Raw genomic sequence first — 19,643 nt, 5'->3', positions numbered from 1 at the left:
TTAGAGTCATTTAGGGTGACAGATGGGTGTCCCAAAACCCAGAGGTATGATCCCAATGTCCTATGGGACATTTGTCCTAAGTGCCATTTGATGTGGGGTGGGGATCAAAGCTTGGGGTGGGGTGTGATGGATAAGGTAATGATGAAGAGAAAAATTAATTATCTGGGCCTGCCCTGGGTTAGAATGGGGGGTGGGCTCAGGCCTTGGACCCCACGCAAATTGGGCAAATCCCCTGGATGTCATGCTACTGAACACAGCTTAGCACTTCCTTCTGTTCACCAAGTAAAGTTAGTTTTGCCCGTCCACATTCTTTATCTCTTATGTGACGGATCTCTCTCCATCTCTCTGGACCTGTTCTTCTATCAATAGACTAGAGGACCAAGGGGCACTGGGAGAATCAGTGAGAAATTCAGTAGCAGGGGAGGGGGCTACAAGCAGAAAGAACTGAAGAACCCACAAATTGCTCCTGTGCCCTCTTAGGGGAATCAATGACTTCTAAGTTTATCTACAAATAGTTCCTAAGGCTAGAAATTGAAAATTGATTCATAGTCATTTGTGTCTGCAACAGTGATCGAGCTCCTAGTGTGTGAAGAGAACTGTGCTTCACACTAGGGCCAAAGAGAGCAGCCGGCGGGGGTAGGGAGCTAGGGGAGGTAAAGTGATAATGAGGCCTGGCTCATTCACCTTGCAGAGTCTCCCCGGCCATGTGCTATTGAAAGGAAGGTTTCCAGCTCCCTGAGCCCAATGGAAGGGAGGCAGGACAGTGAATAAGCCTGTCGCCCCACCTGTCCTGTTGTCTGACTAGTGTGTCTTCAGGTGGCACTGCTCCCTTCACGAGGCACAGTGGCAACTCGCATGAGTGGGTCCTGTCTACTGGTCACCAGGGAGGGCCCCACCCTCTCCTCCTGCTCGCCCCCAATCCCTTCTTGTTGCCTCTCCCCCAGGTATACTACATCAACTTCACTGACTTTGCCAGCTATGAGGTGGTGGTGGACGAGAAACCCTTCCTGCAGTGCACCCGCAGTATTGAGACAGGCAAAACCAACTACAACACTTGTTATACAGCAGGTGTCTGCCTCCTCAAAGCCCGGCAGAAGATCGCCGTGAAGATGGTGCACGCTGACATCTCTATCAACATGAGCAAGCACACCACCTTCTTCGGGGCCATCAGGCTGGGCGAGGCCCCTGCATCCTAGATCCCTCCAACCTTGTTTTGCCCCTGCCCATGCCCCTACCCCAGGTTAGGGAGCTAGGACTCCCAGAACCTCTAAGTGCTGCTGTGGAATGAGGTATGTGGGTGTCACAGCCGCAGAGAAAAATTTCCCAGTGCTATTTATTCCCCAGTAATTCCAAGATGACAAGGCCAACTTGACTTTCCAGATTGACCTGGAGTGAACAGGACAGTTGATGAAGCCCCAGGGTTGGTGTGAAGCAGAACCTTCTTCCTTGGCTCCCCAATGACTGCTTCTCGCATGACTATAACCTCAAGGTCCCTGGTGTCATTCTGTTGCACTAAAGTGAGGGGCTTAGGCAGCAGGCGAGAAGTAGCAACAGTACAGCCCAAACTGTGGGGCAAGCCTTTGACCTCGAAGGGTGTGTGTAGGGTGGGATGGTAACATTGCAGCCTGAGGAGAGGGGCAAGGAGGGAAATGCAGGTGCTTGTTACAGAAACCAGGGGAGAAGCCTGCCAGATGGTCTTCCCACTCTCGCTGATCCGTGTGCCAGCAGTTGGCAGGGCTTTGGGGAGAGAAGCTTTGCTTTTCCTTGAAGCAGTTGCAGGGCATGGCCATACACCTGCCTGTATAAGAACCAGAGGCCATGCTTGGGGCCACGTGTCTTTCACTTTGTTTACAGCTGTGCTCCAAGCTCAGAAAACTGCCCAGATCCCTGCACAATTGTCCCTTTCCCAGCCTGGTGAGAACTCCCATTTTTTTCCTCGCCAGAGCCTACCTCTGTCTGAGACTGGTGCCTATCCCGGGACCTGTGTTTGTGTGAGTCTGAGATACTCTTTAGATTACCTGGGCACAAAGGAAGTTATCCATGTATTAAGCAGCACAAATATTCATCTAGTCGAGTTATGTCTGGGGCAAAGAGTTGAACTGGATGACCTCCAAAAGTGCCTTCAAATTCTAGTATCTAGGCAGCTGCCAAGCTAGCCTACTAAAATTCCCAAACCCTAGACTGACCCTGGGCATCAGCAAGGCAGAGCTTTTTATCAGACCCAGAAAGAGTAAGAGCTGGGGATAGGACAGAATTTTCTTCACGTGTATTGCAATCCAAGTGGTCATTAGCGTAGACCTTGTCTGAAAGGACAACAACTGATGCCCTACTAATCACATACCACCCTCTTTCTTCTCTCTGGCTCAATAAAACCACAGCACAGAAGAGTCACCATGGATTCCAGTGCTGCTTCCCTGAATCCAGGCTCAAGAGGAGGCAGTGTCTAGGCAATGGGCAGGCTTGTGCCCTCTAGTCAGGCCCAAAGACACCTTTCCCCCACCCTCAAGCTTCCCATCAAATCATATGATAGGATCATTCAAGGGTCTTATTTCTAACTGTCTGGGCCCATCCTGGGTGCTGGGTCTGTAGCCCAAACCTGAGAGAGCCAGTCTTGTAGAATCTGCTACTTTTACTCCTGGAACAAATTTCCTTTTGCAGAGAAAGGGAGTAAGGTCCTTCAGGCAGCTGAAATCCACCGAGAACAACTGGTACTCATTTCCCTACTGTGCCTTCATCTTTTAAGAAACTATGCTGCTTGGCCCTTCAGGGATCAGAGCAAGAGGGAGTGAGCTACTCCACCATTATCTGGTTGCTAATGATAGCCTTCCCACCCCAGATGAGGCAAGCTTGAGGAATGTGTTTAACCCCAGATCCTATAAAGTGCCTTAGATAGTCCTCAGCAGAATCTGATGAGAACCTTTCCTTAAAGTTTGTATTTTCTCTGTCTCCATTGATAATATTACCAACCCCATCATTTAGACGAGGCTCAGAGGTTGAGTGCTTTGAGCAGGATCTCACCCAACTTAAGTCATACCTGGGGCTTTCAACCAGGTCTGACTGTGAAGCTCTTCTGTTCTTCCCCAGCATTGTTTTGAATTTGGAATCCAAGAGAGAACCAATCAAACTGGTAATATGGACCCCAAATCCTTGAGGGATCTAGGGAGAAACCCAGAGAGGCTCATTTTCGTTCCTTGATGGTAGCACCTTTTCCTTTGACTGCCAAGGGCTCTGGGACAAAAGAGTAGGCCATTTCTTTGGGAAATTCCCATCAGCCTTAGAGCTTTTGTGTTCAGAAGAACTGTCTTGGTGGCATGCCCAAGCAGCAGGCCTCCAGTACCCACAGAACAGATACCCCTTGTGTTCTTTCATCCAATGAAAGAACCAACCAATGAACCAGCCATTGTGCATGGAACCCCTCCTGTGGACAAGGGCTTCCTCTGGTTACCCTTCAGACAAGTTAAAGGAGCCGGTCACTTCCCACAGCTACAGAGTGACTCCTTATCTCTTTCTGCCATACCACAGAGACCTCTGTATTACCAGGATCTCTCAGGGATGAAAAGAAAACCCAAGAGAGGTCTGGATGAGACGAGGGAAGCAAAAGACTTCCTAATTGTGCCACTAAAGGGCATTCTGACACTAACCCTCTTCTCTAGGTATGGAGGGGATTAGAGGGAAAATAGGATTCACACAGGACTCTTATTCATTATGACTCTTCAAATGCAGCTCTGGAGGGAGAGGGGTGAGGAGGGAAGCAAGAGGTAGCTGGGGAGCCCTGTTGCTGCAAAGTTATCGAAGTCATTTACTCTTAAGAAAATGTGGAGCTAGATTCACCCCTTGGAATTACACCAACATGGCTTTAGAAAGCTGAGGCTAGCATGGAGGATGGGATGAGGACATTTGTGAGCAAGCAGATGACAGAGGTTTGAAGGAGAATTGCATGGTGGGGGCTTTGCCAGCTGCTCCAGCTCCAACAGCCAAAGCTGGCACAAAAGACAGCTTCTGGGGACCCCCTTCATCCATCCTGAGCCAAATTTCTTTTGATGAGCAATAAAGGGCTAGGAACCCTGAAGGTGAACAAAAGTTTGAGCCATGTGTGAATATGTGTGTTTTATGTAACTTCTGGTGGATGCAAATAGATTCAGAGAAATTAAGAACTCGAGAGGCCCTTAGAAGTAATCTAGCCCAACCTACCTTCTACCCTACTCATGTGGAAACTGAGGTCCAGAGAGGGAAGGCGACCTTCCTGAGGTGTGGGGGCCCCAATCTCCAGACTCAGCAAGGTGAGGGAGGCACAATCTGTGTCCCACACAGCCCCCTTCTTTCTGCAACCCACAGACTCAAGTCTGGAAGTGCTTGGCCCTCTTCTGGAGCCTGGCCAGGCAGGGAATGCATGGCCACAGCCTTTGTCAGACTGCTTCCTTCCCCAGGGCCCTTCCCCAGCTTTTGCCTCAGGATGGAAGCCTCTGGGCAGGCCCAACTGCAGGGAGTCCTGGGCCCACCTCAGGACTCCCCCCTGCCTGAAGTCTTCCCTAGGCCATGTGAGCACAAAAAAAGAACTGGATATTTTCCTTGTAATCCATTTTAGGGCTCTCTCCAAGTGGAGTTGGGATATGCCATTTCTTCAGTCAAAAGCTTCCAGCTGGGATCGGGGGAGGGCCGCATGGTGAGGGTGGCCTGGAGCAGGCCCAGTGCTGCTTTGGGGTCAGCATCCAGTGTGAGATACTGTGTATATAAACTATACATAATGTATATAAACCGGGATGTAAGTTTGTGTAAATTAATGGTTTATTCTTTGCAAATAAAGCTTTTTCCCCTTGTTCTTAAAATCAGCTTGAGCACTTCCTACCTGCTAGGTGCCTTTTGTGGGGGTTGGGGCGGCTTGTGGGATCTTAGTTCCCTGAACAGGGCTGAACCTGCACCCTCAGCAGGTTCCTGAAAGCCTGGAATCCTAACCTCTGGACCACCAGGAAATTCCACTACATACTTCTTTGACACCACACATGAACTGAAAGAAGAACTGAGGCACCCATTTCAGAAGAGGCAGCAGAAGCAAGGTGGTCTGAGTTTCCCGTCAGAACATCCCATATCCTCTCTGTGCCCCAGCCCACATGCACCCATCCCCATCACCTGGGTCTTTTCCTGTAACTGCATGTCCAATAGGCTAGGGGTCCTGCAAAAACGAACATTTTCCTGAGATGAAGACATAGCAGGGAGTCACCCTCAGCTTGAGACCCTGACTTCTGCAACATTCTTCAGGCCTGGGCCCCAAACAGCTTGGATAGATCCAGCTTCCAGCTCCGTATGACGTATCACTCATTTTGCAGATGAGACCAACATTAAAGAGTTAAACTAGCTCCCCAAGCTTATCCAATTAGAAAGATTACTTAAACTTTCAAACAACTGTTGACAAGATCCTACAGCGTCAACTTTCTTCTTTAAAAATTAGGAATTTCCCTGGCTGTCCAGTGGTTAAGACTCCTCACTTGCAGGGGGCACGAGTTTGATCTCTGGTCAGAGAACTAAGATCCCACGTGCTGAGTGGCAAACAAACAAAAAATAAAATAGACAAACTTGAAAAAATAACAATAAAAATAGATTAGAATTAGAAATAGAATTAGAATTAGAATTTTTTTAATTGGATAAACTTTATTCTAAACATTGAGATGTCATGACATTTAGGGCATTGTTTGCTCAGGGATAAGCAGTGGGCAAAAGAGTTGGAGAATAATTTTGTGTAGCTCTCCAGTATACAAAGTTCAGTCACATTCAGTATTATCGTCCCACTAACCTATGAAGTAAGCACTGGAGGAACTATCTCATTTTACAGATGAGGAAACAGACTCAGAGGAGACTGATTGTTTCAAGTCATAGGGTTTGAAGGTGGAGGGGCCTGAATTCAAAGCCCACTGGATCTCAAGGCCTCCAGTCCTGGAGAAGCCTTGATGCCAGAAGATGGGGCTGCTTAAGAGCTGAAGAGAAAGAGAAGAGCAGGGATCCTAGAGAATAGGCTGGTTGGGGCACAGACAGTATCAGAGGTGGGCTTTTTATTCTGTCTCTTGTTTTTCTCAGTTCTGATGCTGAGTAGGTGCCTGTGAGGGAGGTTTCAGGACACCTCTCCCCAGGGCCTTCCCTGCCTTTGGGGTCATCTTGTAATCCCAAGGTAAAGTCAGAGAAGAGCTGGAAGGAGAGAAATGAAGGAGGAAGAGGGATCCAGAAAACAGCCAAACAGGCACCCACACGCACAGACCCGTCACTCCAAGGACGGACCAAGTCAGGAGCAAGAGTCATACAAAAGTCTTCCTGTTCACATGTTCCACACCTTCCAACCAGGCTGAGAGGCCATGGGGGGTGTCTGTCAAGTTACCACCAGCTCTTGGGCCTCTGAGAAGCCAAACTTGGTCTTGTACTGGTCAAACAGTTGGCGCAGGGCATCCACATAGATTGCGTGGTATTTAGCCACCGTCTTATTGCTTGGGTTCTCAATCTTGGGCAGTGGTAGAGGCTTCCCAACTGCCAGGGGAGATGGAGAAGTTAAAGGGAAAAGCATCAGAGTGGCTCACTCCTCAGAATGGGCCTCCAGCCCAGGTTCTCCCCCATGCTTCCCCCCACCCTATGCACATCCTGGCCAGCCTCCCTGCCTCTGACCACGGCCAGAGCCAAGGTCTAGCATCGGAACCAGATCCTGTGTCCTAGACGTGGCTGCCAGCTGAAGGGCCCACTTACCAATGGTGGTAACAGGCCGAGCGTAGGGCAGAAAGCCTGGGGAGTTCTCAGTGAGGCCACGTCCATAGAAAGCACAAGGGTAGATGTGCACCATACTCTGCAACCACTTCTGGAAGCGATTGATGAAGCCCCCCGGGGTGAAAATGTACTGATTGTAGAGTTCTGTCTCCCCAAAGGAGTAGGCCGGGATTAGAGCCACCCTGCAGAAAAAAAGCATATTCTCTAATGGTTAGAAATGTAGGCTGACCACCAGTGCTCCCTAGGTCTCCTTGTAAGTTCCTTCAGCCCTTAACCCAGCTGGGCCCAGGTCCAAGCTAAGTGGGAGCAATGCATGGTCTACCCCAGGCTGCCTGCAAGCTAAGGGGAGCAAGTCCCATTGTGTGCGTGTGAGTCGCTCTGTCATGTCCAACTCTTTGTGATCCCACAGACTGTACCCACCAGGCTTCTCTGTCCATGCGATTCTCCAGGCAAGAATACCAGAAAGGGTTGCCATTCCCTTCTCCAGGGGATCTTCCTGACCCAGGGATCGAACCTGGGTCTCCCGTATCATAGGCAGATTTCTTACCATCTGAGCCACCAGGGAAGCTCCAGCGAGTCCCAGACCCTCCTGTAAACCCACATTGTCTGAGACACTGGAAGCTAGGAGCCAAGGGCCGTTTCTTTTTGGTTTCTTCCCTTTCACCCACATGGGAATTTTGGCTTTCTCTGACATACAGTTGCAGCCAGTCACCTTTTTAGAGAGACTGGTTCAGATGAGATGCTAGTCTGAGGCAGATCAGGTTCCAGGCTGGCCTGCTGGCCTTTCTTCAGAAGCAGAAATGCCTCTAGAACCTGACCCAGCCTCTACTCCACAACAGAAGCGACTTTACCCCTCCCTCTTTAAATATCATTTCCTCAAAACCTCTTCCTCCTTCCCTGCTGGGCTTTTGGATCCCCTCTCCCCAATCTGGACCAGAAGTGTCCTTACCCATGCTGAAGGGCCATGCGTATGAAGCCAGTGCGGCTCTTCAGGAACAGAGTGGTAGATCCAGGCAGGCCATATTTGCACTCAGCCAGGCCACCAACCACCACCATCAGCATGTTGCCTGTGCCTCTACGGGTAAGCAGGAAGTCCATGGAGGATTGGCTCACAGAGCAGGCCCCTGGTAGGCAGGAAAAACCAACAGATCATTGGTGACCTGCTAAACCTCCTAACTTTCCTCCCTACTTCTTCTAAGGTGGGGAGAACCCTCCTTAGGGAAGGGCTCTCTTAGGCAGCTGAGCCTAAGGTAGTTTTTCAGACCAGAGGGGATCGCAGAGCCCGCCTTGTTCTCACCTATTCACCCAATACTTCTTTCTCGGGCAGCCATGTATTTCTTCAGCTTTCCAACCCCAGGAGCCAACTCACCTATAGACATGGCATATTCTCTGAGGAAAGGCACCCAGAAAAAGGCCCCCACTGTGAGGATATAAGGAGTGATGCCAGGAAACGTCTTGGAGAAGCCTGACATCTCTGTGGCAAAGTGGCCAAACCATGAATGGGACATGATCCCATGAGGGTGGCAGGCGACGATATAGTTGAGGCTGGGGGAGAGATCATGAGTCTTCAGAAGCTGTGGAGGAAAGTGAAGTCAAGAGAGATATAGCCAGGGAAGAGGTCCTCTCTTTTGGCTAGAGACCTAGAAAGGAAAGGGCTGTCATGTCTGGCCGTGCAGATGGGGTAACACACAACTCTGGGGAGCTTCATTCACATGGGCCTCAATGTGAATGATGCCCGCAACCCCCGCCCTGCCCCAGCTGCTGCCACAGGGAGTCAGGGCTGGGCCTGGGGCCCTAGTGGGGATCTGGGACTCCTCACCTTGAGTGGGAAGTAATCACAGTACTGTTTCCACAGACACCATTGCCTCACGCAGGTAAACCGGCGGCCACCTGAAAACAAAGCTGATATAGCTGAGCTTTGTCCACCCTGTTGTCTTCTTCAGAGCCCTTTAGGGCCTGTCTCAGGGTGCCCTCACCCCTTCCTGTTTCCTGCCCCCTTAAGCGACAACCAGGCTGGGAATGAACTTCAGGGCCTGTTTGGGACAGCCCTAGCTCTCTGCTGTACTAGCCGCCCCTCCCTGAGCCCACTCCAGTTCCCACCTGGGCCTCACTGGCACCTTGAAAAGACCCCTTCCCTCATCTCCACCCCAGACAAAGTCGGGCTGAAGGGCTGCCAGGGAATTGGCAGGAGTATAAGGAGAGGAAGAAAGAGCATGTGGCGAGTGGCAACAGCCCTTCCAGGGCCCTCACCTCTCTCAGGGGTCTTCCAGTCAAAAGCCAGCCACGTGAGGATGAGCACGGTAATGGGCCAGTACGGCGTGAATACCACCAGGTAGAGGTTGACGGCGATCACGGTGATTACTGGAGGGATCCCAGGCCAGAGTCAATGAACTGCGAACAGCGCCTCACACTTGCCCTCCCTCTGGGGCTATGTCTACCCCAAAGTCACAAGCACTCTCAGCCGGGCTCACATGACCGTCTTACCTCCTTACCCCAGCACATGCCTGTGTGCCCAGAGCCCCAGCATCTGCCCTAGCCTTGGGAAGTTGTTTTGAGTCTAGGAGACAAGGTGTTTTCCTCCCTCACTGTGCTCCACGCAGTCAGCCCTCTCCCCCCAGGGCCTGCACCAGCAGCACTCTGGGCTGCAGTCAATGGCAGGGAGCCAGTCGTGGGTCTCACTGATTTGGCCACCAGAATTTAGGAGTCCTGGAGAGACAGAGCCAGGAATAGTCTTCCTCCAACTCACATTTTTCTCTCCATATCATCTCTGAGAAGGTGAACAGAATGCCAGAGAAAGAGGATGATAACCTTCAGCCAGGTTGGGAGCATGCAGGCTGGCAAACAAGAAACAAAGGAGACTGCACCAGAATACGGTGTGGACCATGCTGAGCTTGAACAAGATAGGAGCAATGTAGGTTAGAGTAGTTAGGACAGACTTCATGGAGGTGAGTCACAGGAAGCCATGCTCAGGATTCTTCCTGGACTCATTTTTTTAAATGACTGCGAATAAGACAGCGAGAGAAAGGGGGTCAAAAGAAAGGTTAGAGAAAACATGAAACACTCCTAATTGAACATGGCAGAATGAACACAAGTTTTATCGTGACTCCTTGCTGCAGCCTCATGAAAATTCTCACAGGATGTTTTTTTGTTTGTTTTGTTTTGTGTAAAACTTTTATTCAGCATAATGTTTTGGGATACAGCCATACTGTTGGGTGTATCAATAGTTCCTGTTTATTGCCAAGTGGTTTTCCATTATATGAATGAATCATGGTTTATTTATATGCTCCCCTTTTTACAGAATATAGGTTTTCTATTTTTTTTTTCTTTTTTAATATAAATTTATTTATTTGAATTGGAGGCTAATTATTTTACAATATTGTATTGGTTTTGCCATACATCAACATGAATCCGCCACGGGTATACATGTGTTCCCCATCCTGAACCTCCAGGCAATCTATAGATTCAATGCAATCCCTATCAAGCTACCAACGGTATTTTTCACAGAGCTAGAACAAATAATTTCACAGTTTGTATGGAAATACAAAAAACCTCGAATAGCCAAAGCAATCTTGAGAAAGAAAAATGGAACTGGAGGAATCAACCTGCCTGACTTCAGGCTCTACTACAAAGCCACAGTCATCAAGACAGTATGCTACTGGCACAGGATGTTTTAAAAGAGAGATTCTGTAAGGAAAAAGAGAATCAGAGAGATGCCAAAGGTGACTGAAAGCTATCAGCAAAATGTTTGCCTGCTAGACAGTGAGCAGAGGAAGGATTAACTGACTGAGAACAAGAAAGTTGAAATGTAGTTACTTGCAAGGGGGAGTGTCTACAAGAGTAAACCTGTTTGCACTGGAGAATCTAGGAAAGACTCAGAATTTGGAAACACCAGGTGTTACAAAAAGGAGATGTAACAGGGCTTGATAGGAAATGTATCAAAGAAGTAGTTAAAACTCCAGACCTCTTCTCCTTCAGTATACAGCTGGGCCATGGGAGGATTATTCTCTGAAATAAAATGAACCAAAGAGACTCTAGATCAGATACTTACACTAGACATAGCTAGGATATTCTATATGCAGCCAAATTATTAATCAAGTGTGAAGAGAGAATAAAGACCATTTCAGACATATAGTCAGAGAGTTTGTTTCCCACATCCCTTTCTCAGGAAACTACTGGAGGACGTGCTGCACAAAAATGAGGGAGTAAAGCAAGACAGAGGATAGCATGGGATCCAGGTAAAAAGAAATCCAACAAAGGAAGGAAGTGAGCAGGGCCAGGAATAGAGTGAGGAGAGCATGGCAAAATTCAAGGAGGCATTCACTCTCGGGGTCAGGCAAATAGCGACCCAACACTTGCACAGCACTGAGCGTGAACACCTTCTTCGATTGTGCACCCAGGGTGCCTCACGGGTCCTGGAGGCGGCAGTGCTGCATGAGACTGGACTGTAACAGGAGGATGCTGGGCTCCACCAGTGAGGCCCTCAAAGAAGTAAAAAATGGTGGTGGTGAAGGAGAAGAGACGTGCAGATTCTTGACGTGTCTGTGCAGAGTTTGGGGATGAATTATTGATAACTGATAGATAACTAAGAGATAACTAAAATTTAAAATGAGGCAATTAACCCAATCAAAAAATGTTCAGGATATCTAGACATTTCTCCAAAGAAGATGTACAGATGGCCAAAAAGCACATGAAAAGATGTTTAATATCAGTAATTATTAGAGAAATACAAATCAAAACCACAAGGAAGTATCATCTCACATCAGTCAGAATGGCCATCATCAAAAAATCTATGAACAATAAATACTAGAGGGGATGTGGAGAAAAAGGAACCCTTTTGCACTATTGGTGGGAAAGTAAATTGGTGCAACCACTATGAACAGTATGGAGGCTCCTTAAAAAACTAAAAATAGAACTGCCATATGATCCAGCAATCCTACTCCTGGGCATACACCTGAAGAAACACATGGTCTGAAAGGTTACGTGCACCTCAGTGTTCATTGCTGCACTGTTTACAATAGCCAAGACATGGAAGCAACCTAAACGTCCATTGACAGAGGAATGGAGAACAACGATGTGGTACATGTATAGAATGGAACATTACTGAGTCATAAAAAGAATGAAATAATACCATTTGTAACAACATGGAAGGACCAGGAGGTTATCATACATACTAAGTGAAGTAAGTCACACAAGGACAAATACCATACGACATCACTTATATGCAGAACCTAAGTTTCAAAAACTGATATAATAAATTTATTTACAAGGCAGACTCACAGATTTCAAAAACAAACTTGTGATCAAAGGAGAAATATGGATGGGGGAATGGATAGATTAGGACCTTGGGATTAATATATACACTACTATATATAAAATAGATAACCAACAAGGATCTACTCAATACCACATGGAACTCTACTCAATATTCTGTAATAGCCTGTATGTGCAAATGAATCTGAATATATATGTATATGTATAACTGAATCACTTTGCTGTACACCTGAAACTAAACATAGTAAATCATCTATATGCCAACAAACTTTTTAAATAAAAAAGAGGTAAAAAATAAAATGAAGCAATTATGAATTCCAGAGAAAACAAGAAGTTTCACAAGAAAGGAAATATAATCATAGTGCACTGAGTAGCTCAACTATGGAGAAGATTTGCTAGTCATAGTCAGGGGTTTAAGTAAAACAACCTGGGTGGTTATGGGGGAAAAGGCATATATGGAGCTGAAATCTAATGTTCCATATTAGGAAGTCAGTGATATTGTCTAAAATTGTTACATTGGAAAATAGTAATATCTAGAAATTTTAAATAGTATAGTTTAGACATATGGAGGTGAATACCAGAAAAAAAAAAGAGCTAACAAAGTTGAGAATAGCTGCCTCTAGGGAACATATCTAAGCGTGGAGCAAAGGCCAGCACTTTCAGGTTTTGATGTACTCCTTACAAAACTAGGGCTTCCCTGGCGGCTCAGAGGTTAAAGCGTCTGCCTGCAATGCAGGAGACCTGGGTTCGATCTCTGGGTCAGGAAGATCCCCCTGGAGAAGGAAATGGCAACCCACTCCAGTATTCTTGCCTGGAGGATCCCATGGACAGAGGAGCCTGGGAGGCTACAGTCCACGGGGTCGCAAAGAGTCGGACACGACTGAGTGACTTCACTTTACAAAACTATTTGACTTTCTCAAGAAATAAAGAGGCATGGGTCTAGTCCAGAAGAGATTTGTTTCTTTTAGGCTTTGCTTGAACCCAGACAGTGTTGGGGATATCTTGGGAGGCAGTGCAGCTTCAGGTGGTGACATGAATCCTGCCCCTTAGCGTGAGTATGACCACAAACAAGACTTTGAGCTTCACACTGGCCAAGTGGGGATAGCAACACCAGCTTCTGCCTTATCTTTCTCACAGACTTCGTGTGATGGTCTTGTCTCAAGGTCATCAGGGTCCAAATGGATATGATTCCATTGCAGATTCATAGGGTGAAGAGCCGGGAAAGCTTTGAGGGACAAGCACTGGAACCATCACCTCCTGGGAGCCCAGGCCCAACACACTTCTATCTGTCCCAGGCTAACTCTCCATGTAGCCCAAAGTCAAGGTCTGATTAAGAGCCCTCTGGGAAGCTGCTCTCTGTCTTCACCCTGCTTTCACCCACTCTCCTCCTTCTCTGCTCCACCTGCTCCTTCTCTAGCTCACACGGATCCCTGAACCCTCAGTCTCACCTCCTCCCTTTCTCTCTCCCACATCTTCTGATAAACAAGTCCTATGAACTCTACTGCAATTTCTTGAATCCCTCTTCTCCCCTTCACAATTACGACTGGTCTGGGCCAAATCACCACAATCTCTGACCTGAATTAGAGTGACAGTCTCTTCCTATAATCAGTTCGGTACCCAAGCTGTAATAATCTCTCAAAACCACCAATCTGATGCCATTGCCCTATGCCCAACCCAGTCACGGCTCCCATGGCCTTCAGGAAAAAGTCCAAACACTTCCATGATTGACAAACCCTGCACAATCTGTCCCCTGCTTCTTTTGCCCGTCTCCTCTGTCTTCCCTCTCCCGCTCTTTCAGCCTTTCATTCAATATTTATTGAGCATCAGTTCTGCGGCTCTTACCCCCTCATTCCACTTAACCACTGGCAGCTTCTTGAATGCTTTACACTCTCCCCTCATCTCAGCTATTGCCCACTCTCTGCCCTGAACACTCTTCCTTCTTCATCTACCTCTTACATGTCCTCTAAGAGTCAACTCAAATTTAATAGAAAAATGGACAAAAGTCATGAATGAGCTGTTAACAGAGAAAGAAATGCTAGTTGCTAATAAATACATAAGAATATAATTAACAAAGCTGAAAATAAGGCTCATTGTCGTTTACACCTATCACTCTGGTGGTGGCAGAAAGGAGTGTGCGTGAGGCCTGTTCCCTTTCCTGCTCACTCAGTGGTCATCTCTGAAGCCACATGTTTCAGCATCACAGTTTTGAGGTGCCTCCATCAGCCTGAACATTTGTATCCACAGAGAGCAGAGACTCCCACCAACCTGTGCTGGGTGTTTAACATAAACAAGAAATAATCACTTGTTGAGTTAAGCCACTGAGATTTCCACATTAGTTGGTTACCATAGCATACATGGGCCAGTCCAATTATCCCACTCTCACATGCCCGTTTTACAAATGAAGAAAACAAGACTCAGAGATTAATAAACTGCTCAAGGAGCGCAGATAGCAAGGAGTAGAGCTGTGATTCAAAAACAGGCAGTCTGACTCAGAGACTGTATTTTTCACATCCCTGTTTTTTTTTGCCTCTTGGCTATATGTGTATGTGTACAGGCATGGTGGTGGTGGTGGTTTAATCACTAAGTCATGTCTGACTTGAAATCCCATGGACTGTAGACTACCAGGCTCCTTTGTTCATGGGATTTCCCAGGCAAGAACACTGGAGTGGGTGCCGTTTCCTTCTCCAGGGGATCTTCCCGACCCAGGGATCAAACCCAAGTCTCCTGCTTTGCAGGCAGTCTCCTGCCTTTCAGGTGGATTCTTTACAGGCTGAGCCACCAGGAAAGCCCTGCACACACACACACATACACACACACACACATATATCCATAATTTCTGGCTGTGTGCTTAGTCACTCAGCCGTGTCCTACTCTTTGTGATCCCATGGACTGTAGCCCAGTAGGCTCCTCTATTCATGGGGATTCTCCAGGCAAGAATACTGGAGTGGATTGCCATGCCCTCCTCCAGGGGATATTCCCAACCCAGGGATTGAATCCAGGTCTCCCGCATTGCAGGTGAATTCTTTAGAAAGTGAACCACCAGGGAAGCCCCAATTTCTGGCTACATATACACAAACTGTTAACAATGGTTACCTCTAAGGAGTAACATCCTGGACTAGACTGAGAAAGGGGAGCTACCAGCCTAGAGGTTCCATCCCCTAGCCTGGCTTGGGCTGTCCATCCTGGTCATACTCTTCCCCTAATATAGTGTGGCTCCTAGGCCATGGGAACATGGTGGCAGTAAGGGGAGGGGGTAGTAATGAGGCAAGTCTGTGGAGATAGGACAAGAACTCAAGAAAGGGGACTCAGCCCTTCCTGAGGAAAGGGCCCCAAGGACTGGGTCAGATGGAAGGAGACTGAGAGGCCCAGTTGGGGCCCTGGTCCTCAATAAGAGGTCATTTGGAGCAGACTTTTCTCCCCTTTCAGTCAGAACTTTGTACATACACTGAAGGCCTAGCTTCCTCCTTCCTCTCTGGCCTAACATACACTACGGCCATGTCCATATCCAGCCTCCCAATCAGCAGTAAATAAGGAGATGCAGGTGGTAGGGACAGGAGCTCATAGGCCAAAATCAGGCCCTTGTGGACTCAGGCACAGGCCAGCGCCTCCATTTTCTACCTGTCCAATCTTGGATGGACCGTTTAGATGGCATGTACCTCAGCTTCTGTATCTGTACAATGGAGATGATTAGTCACGTTAGGTGCTTAGGACAGTGCCTGGTGTGGGGGTAAAAAACACAACAGATGTTAGCTAATCCTATATTAGTGTACACTATCATTATGTGTGTGTGTAGCTATTAGTGTGTATTATGTGTGATAATAACTTCTGCCTTATAAGGCTGGCAAGAGGCTAAAATGAAACCATAGGTATGAAAATGCCTGGCACTAAGTAAGTAGCTGGTACATATGAATTCCTTTCTCCTGGCCTCTTCTATCTCTGATTGCCCATCATTCCTAGGTTAACACTGCTTTTTTTTTTTCTTCTCTTAGCATTCAGGGGTCCTGGTACTCACCCCAGGCAGGCCTCTGAGCCCCCCAGTCCCTGTTCTTTAGCCCACTGTCCCTACTGACCAGCAATCCCCAAGCTCCCAAGGTCCACCTGCATTCTTCCTTCTCAGATATCTTCCAAGTAGGGGCATTTAGTTCATCCCCTTGCTTCCAGCCAATACTCACCTAAACCACTTAAAAATGAGAATTTTGTTCCAGGCCCCCTTCCCATAGGGATGTTTGCATCAGCACCTATAGCACTATGGCCAGCAACTAAGTAACTTTCACAAAGAATTTGTAGGGTGGGTAGAGTGAAAAATGGATGGATAAATGGATGAATTCTTTCAGACAAGAGATTTTCAGAGCTCCCTCTGCCACCAAGACAAGTGTCTTGCACCGATGGTCTCCTCAGGTCCCTGAGGTCACAGCTATGCCCATTTCCTTGGCAGGCCTCAGTGGAACTGCTTCCTATCTTTCCCAAACATGCCTTCCAGGACCCACTGATGACCCAGGAGGGCTCACCACACACAACAGCCACAAGTGTGGCTCACACACATGTGCACACACATTCCTGCACAAGCGTGCACCCAGACCCACATGCACACTCGCAGATTCCACAAGGACTGTGTCCAAGCATGTCAAGCTGGAGGCCGGAATGGCCAGCTGTCCTTATTCACCTGAGACAACACTGGTTTCAGCATCCAGAGTCCTGCTAAAACCTATAACTTCTCAGTCCCAGGCAAATCAGGACATCTGGTCACCCTGCCAAAGGCTGAAGACTCACCGATAACAGGGACACTAAGGACCCACTGGAAAACAGCAAAGACCTCCAGGGAGATCTTGAGGTCCTTCTTGGAGGGCAAAACCATTATGCCCAGGGTCCCTGTGAGTCCAGGTAAGTGCTGTTCAGCTGCCCAGTCCCGATTGCTCAGGGACCAGTGGTGTTTCCTCCTTTTGTGCTTTATTTTTCAGTCCCTGCCTAGTCTCCACCCCCTACCCCTGGGACAGGACCAAAAGACAACACGCTGCCTCTGCTTGTCCAGTTCCTTCCAACCATCTACCCATCTGTATTTTTACCCACTTGGGCAAGGCCAGGGCTGAGATTGTGACACCCTCTCCCACACCGGTGTAGAGAAGTATAGATGGAGCTCAGGTGTGGGAAGTGAGTGGAGGTGGGAGTGGGGCTGCTGAGAGGCCTCCAGAGCCAGTGTGGATAGGTGAGAGGGGTCAGGGAAGAATGCAAGGCACACACGGCACCTGTAGCCTGCATTTCTGTTTGTCAGGCCCAAAGGTTTATGGTCTCTCAGTGACAATGTGATTGTGGGGGACAAGGTCACAGGTCACAGCTAGAAATATCTTTGGCCTTTTGCTCAGTCCAGGAGCATTCATTACTCCCCATGAACAAACATCAGATGTGTATCTCTGAACTTTTAGTGAGGGCTGAATAAAGTTTCTATTAAATGAATAAACAAATGTGAGTACATATATCACATTGTTTTGTGTTCATGAAATTCTAGAACAGGCAAAACTGATCTATGGTGAAAAAATTTAGTGGCTGCTTCCACTAGGAGATTGACCAGGGAGGGGCATAAAGGACATTTTGGGAGTGACAACAATATTCTTTTTAAAATTTTTTTAAATTTATTTTGGGCTGCACTGTGTTTTTGTTGCTGTGCGTGGGCTTTCCCTAATTGCTGAAGGTGGGGGCTACTCTCTATTTGCTGTGTTCAGGCTTCTCATTGCAGTGGTTTCTCTTGTTGCAAAGCATGGGCTCTAGGGGGCAAGGGCTTCCATAGTTGTGGCTTGAGGACTCAATTGCCCCACAGCATGTGGAATCTTCCTGGACCAGGAATCGAACCCATGTGCCCTGCATTGGCAGGCAGACTCTCAACCACTGGACCACCAGGGACGTCCAATATTCTCTGTCTTGATAGAGCTTTGAGTTACCCAGGTAAAAACTCATTTGTCAAATGATACAAATGAATGTATTGGCAAAACAGAAATAGATCCACAGACAGAAAACAAACCTATGCTTAGCAAAAGGGAAAGGTGAGGGAGGTATAAATTAGGAGTTTGGGATTAACAGATACACACTGCTGCTGCTGCTGCTGCTAAGTCGCTTCAGTCGTGTCCGACTCTGTGCGACCCCATAGACGGCAGCCCACCAGGCTCTCCCATCCCTGGGGTTCTCTAGGCAAGAACACTGCAGTGGGTTGCCATTTCCTTCTCCAATGCATGAAAGTGAAAAGTGAAAGTGAAGTCGCTCAGTTGTGTCCGACTCTTTTCGACCCCGTGGACTGCAGCCTACCAGGCTCCTCTGTCCATGGGATTTTCCAGGCAAGAGTACTGGAGTGAGGTGCCATTGCCTTTTCCAGATACACACTACTATATGCAAAATAACTAACAAGGACCTATTTATAGCACAGGAACTCTACTCAATATTCTCTAATAACCTATTTGTGAAATTGAATATATATGCATATAACTGAATCACCATGCTATACACCTGAAACTAACACAATATTGTAAACAAACTATACTTTCATTTCTCTTTCCATAAAAGAAAAAAACTCATTTGTCAAAACTCAGCAAATGTACAATTAAGACTTGTGCATTTCTCTGTAGGTCAACCTGACTCCCTGGTGGCTCAGTGGTAAAGAGTTCGCCTGCAATGCAGGAGACTTGGGTTAAATCCCTGGGTCAGGAAGATCCCCTAGAAAGGATTGGACCCACTTCAGTATTCTTGCCTGGAGAATTCCATGGACAGAGAGGAGCCTGGTGGGCTACAGTCAATGGGGTCACATAGAGTCGGACACGACTGAGCAACTAACACATTTCTCTGTATGCTGCAAATTTTACCTAAAAGTAAACAAATACTGAATTCTCTTTAATGCTGATGTGTTTAAGGGTGAGGAGAATTGATGGCTGCCATGTATTTTGAAATGCATATAGGAGGTATTGACAGCTAGATAAAGGGATATATTGATGGACAGATGTGTGAGAAATCGAACACAGCAAAATATTATCTATACAGTCTAGGTAGCTGGTGTTCACTCTATAAATCTTTCAACCATTCTGCAGGCTTAAAAATTTTTATAATAAAATTTTGCCAAAAATTTTTCCCTCAAAGCCACAATGAAAAATTAAAATTTAAAAATACAATTTCTCCAGGCATGGCATATGTGCATGTGGCCTTTGTGTGTGTGTTGTATGTACAAAGTTAAATATTTATCTAGTTGTTAATGCATGTTTATATATCCATTTCACTAGGTGTCATCTCCAATATATGTTTGTATGCTGTGGGGATGTATAAATGTGAAAACAACTAAGTCCAGTCAGGTGTGTGCTGCAGACCAAGGCAATGCATGTGTGAAAGGCTGAAGAGGTTTCTTAATGCAACACAGAATTACTGAAGACATAGTATACTCCAGGGATTCCTCTGGACAGCTGGGCTATATCAGTGAGCAAAACAAATTTATAAAAACAAGTCAAGCTTTCATGAAGTTTACACTCTGGTAGGGGAAGACAGATAATAGAAATGAATTACTTAACTAATTATATAGCACATTGTCAAGCGATAAGTGCTATGGGAAAATAAATTGAACAGAGTAAGGAGCCAGAGTACAGGAAGTGGGGAGGGGTTAG

At 47.1% G+C, this 19,643-nt stretch overlaps 2 protein-coding genes across 3 annotated transcripts in view; one reads left to right on the top strand and one right to left on the bottom strand.

The window, feature by feature from the left end:
• The window catches only part of EDA (ectodysplasin A), a 358,319-nt gene extending 353,493 nt beyond the window's left edge, over nt 1–4,826 (top strand). For both annotated transcript variants that reach the window (XM_040265762.1, XM_040265761.1), the window contains exon 8: nt 945–4,826. In XM_040265762.1, coding sequence (XP_040121696.1) covers nt 945–1,196 — 252 coding nt within the window. In that variant the 3' untranslated portion in view covers nt 1,197–4,826. The remainder of the gene's footprint in view (nt 1–944) is intronic.
• Nucleotides 4,827–5,619: 793 nt separating this feature from the next.
• Nucleotides 5,620–16,914, bottom strand: AWAT2 (acyl-CoA wax alcohol acyltransferase 2). Its single transcript, XM_040265769.1, has 7 exons — nt 16,783–16,914; nt 8,992–9,102; nt 8,561–8,631; nt 8,111–8,315; nt 7,691–7,865; nt 6,724–6,923; nt 5,620–6,510 (listed from the first exon to the last, which is right to left on the bottom strand). The coding sequence occupies exons 1-7, from the start codon at nt 16,865–16,867 to the stop codon at nt 6,356–6,358; spliced, it is 1,002 nt and encodes a 333-aa protein (XP_040121703.1). The 5' UTR covers nt 16,868–16,914; the 3' UTR covers nt 5,620–6,355.
• Nucleotides 16,915–19,643: the final 2,729 nt, after the last annotated feature.

The sequence above is a fragment of the Oryx dammah genome, unplaced genomic scaffold, assembly GCF_014754425.2.
Source record: "Oryx dammah isolate SB20612 unplaced genomic scaffold, SCBI_Odam_1.1 HiC_scaffold_23, whole genome shotgun sequence".
Taxonomy (NCBI): domain Eukaryota; kingdom Metazoa; phylum Chordata; class Mammalia; order Artiodactyla; family Bovidae; genus Oryx; species Oryx dammah.
This window is presented reverse-complemented; position numbering and strand designations above follow the sequence as displayed.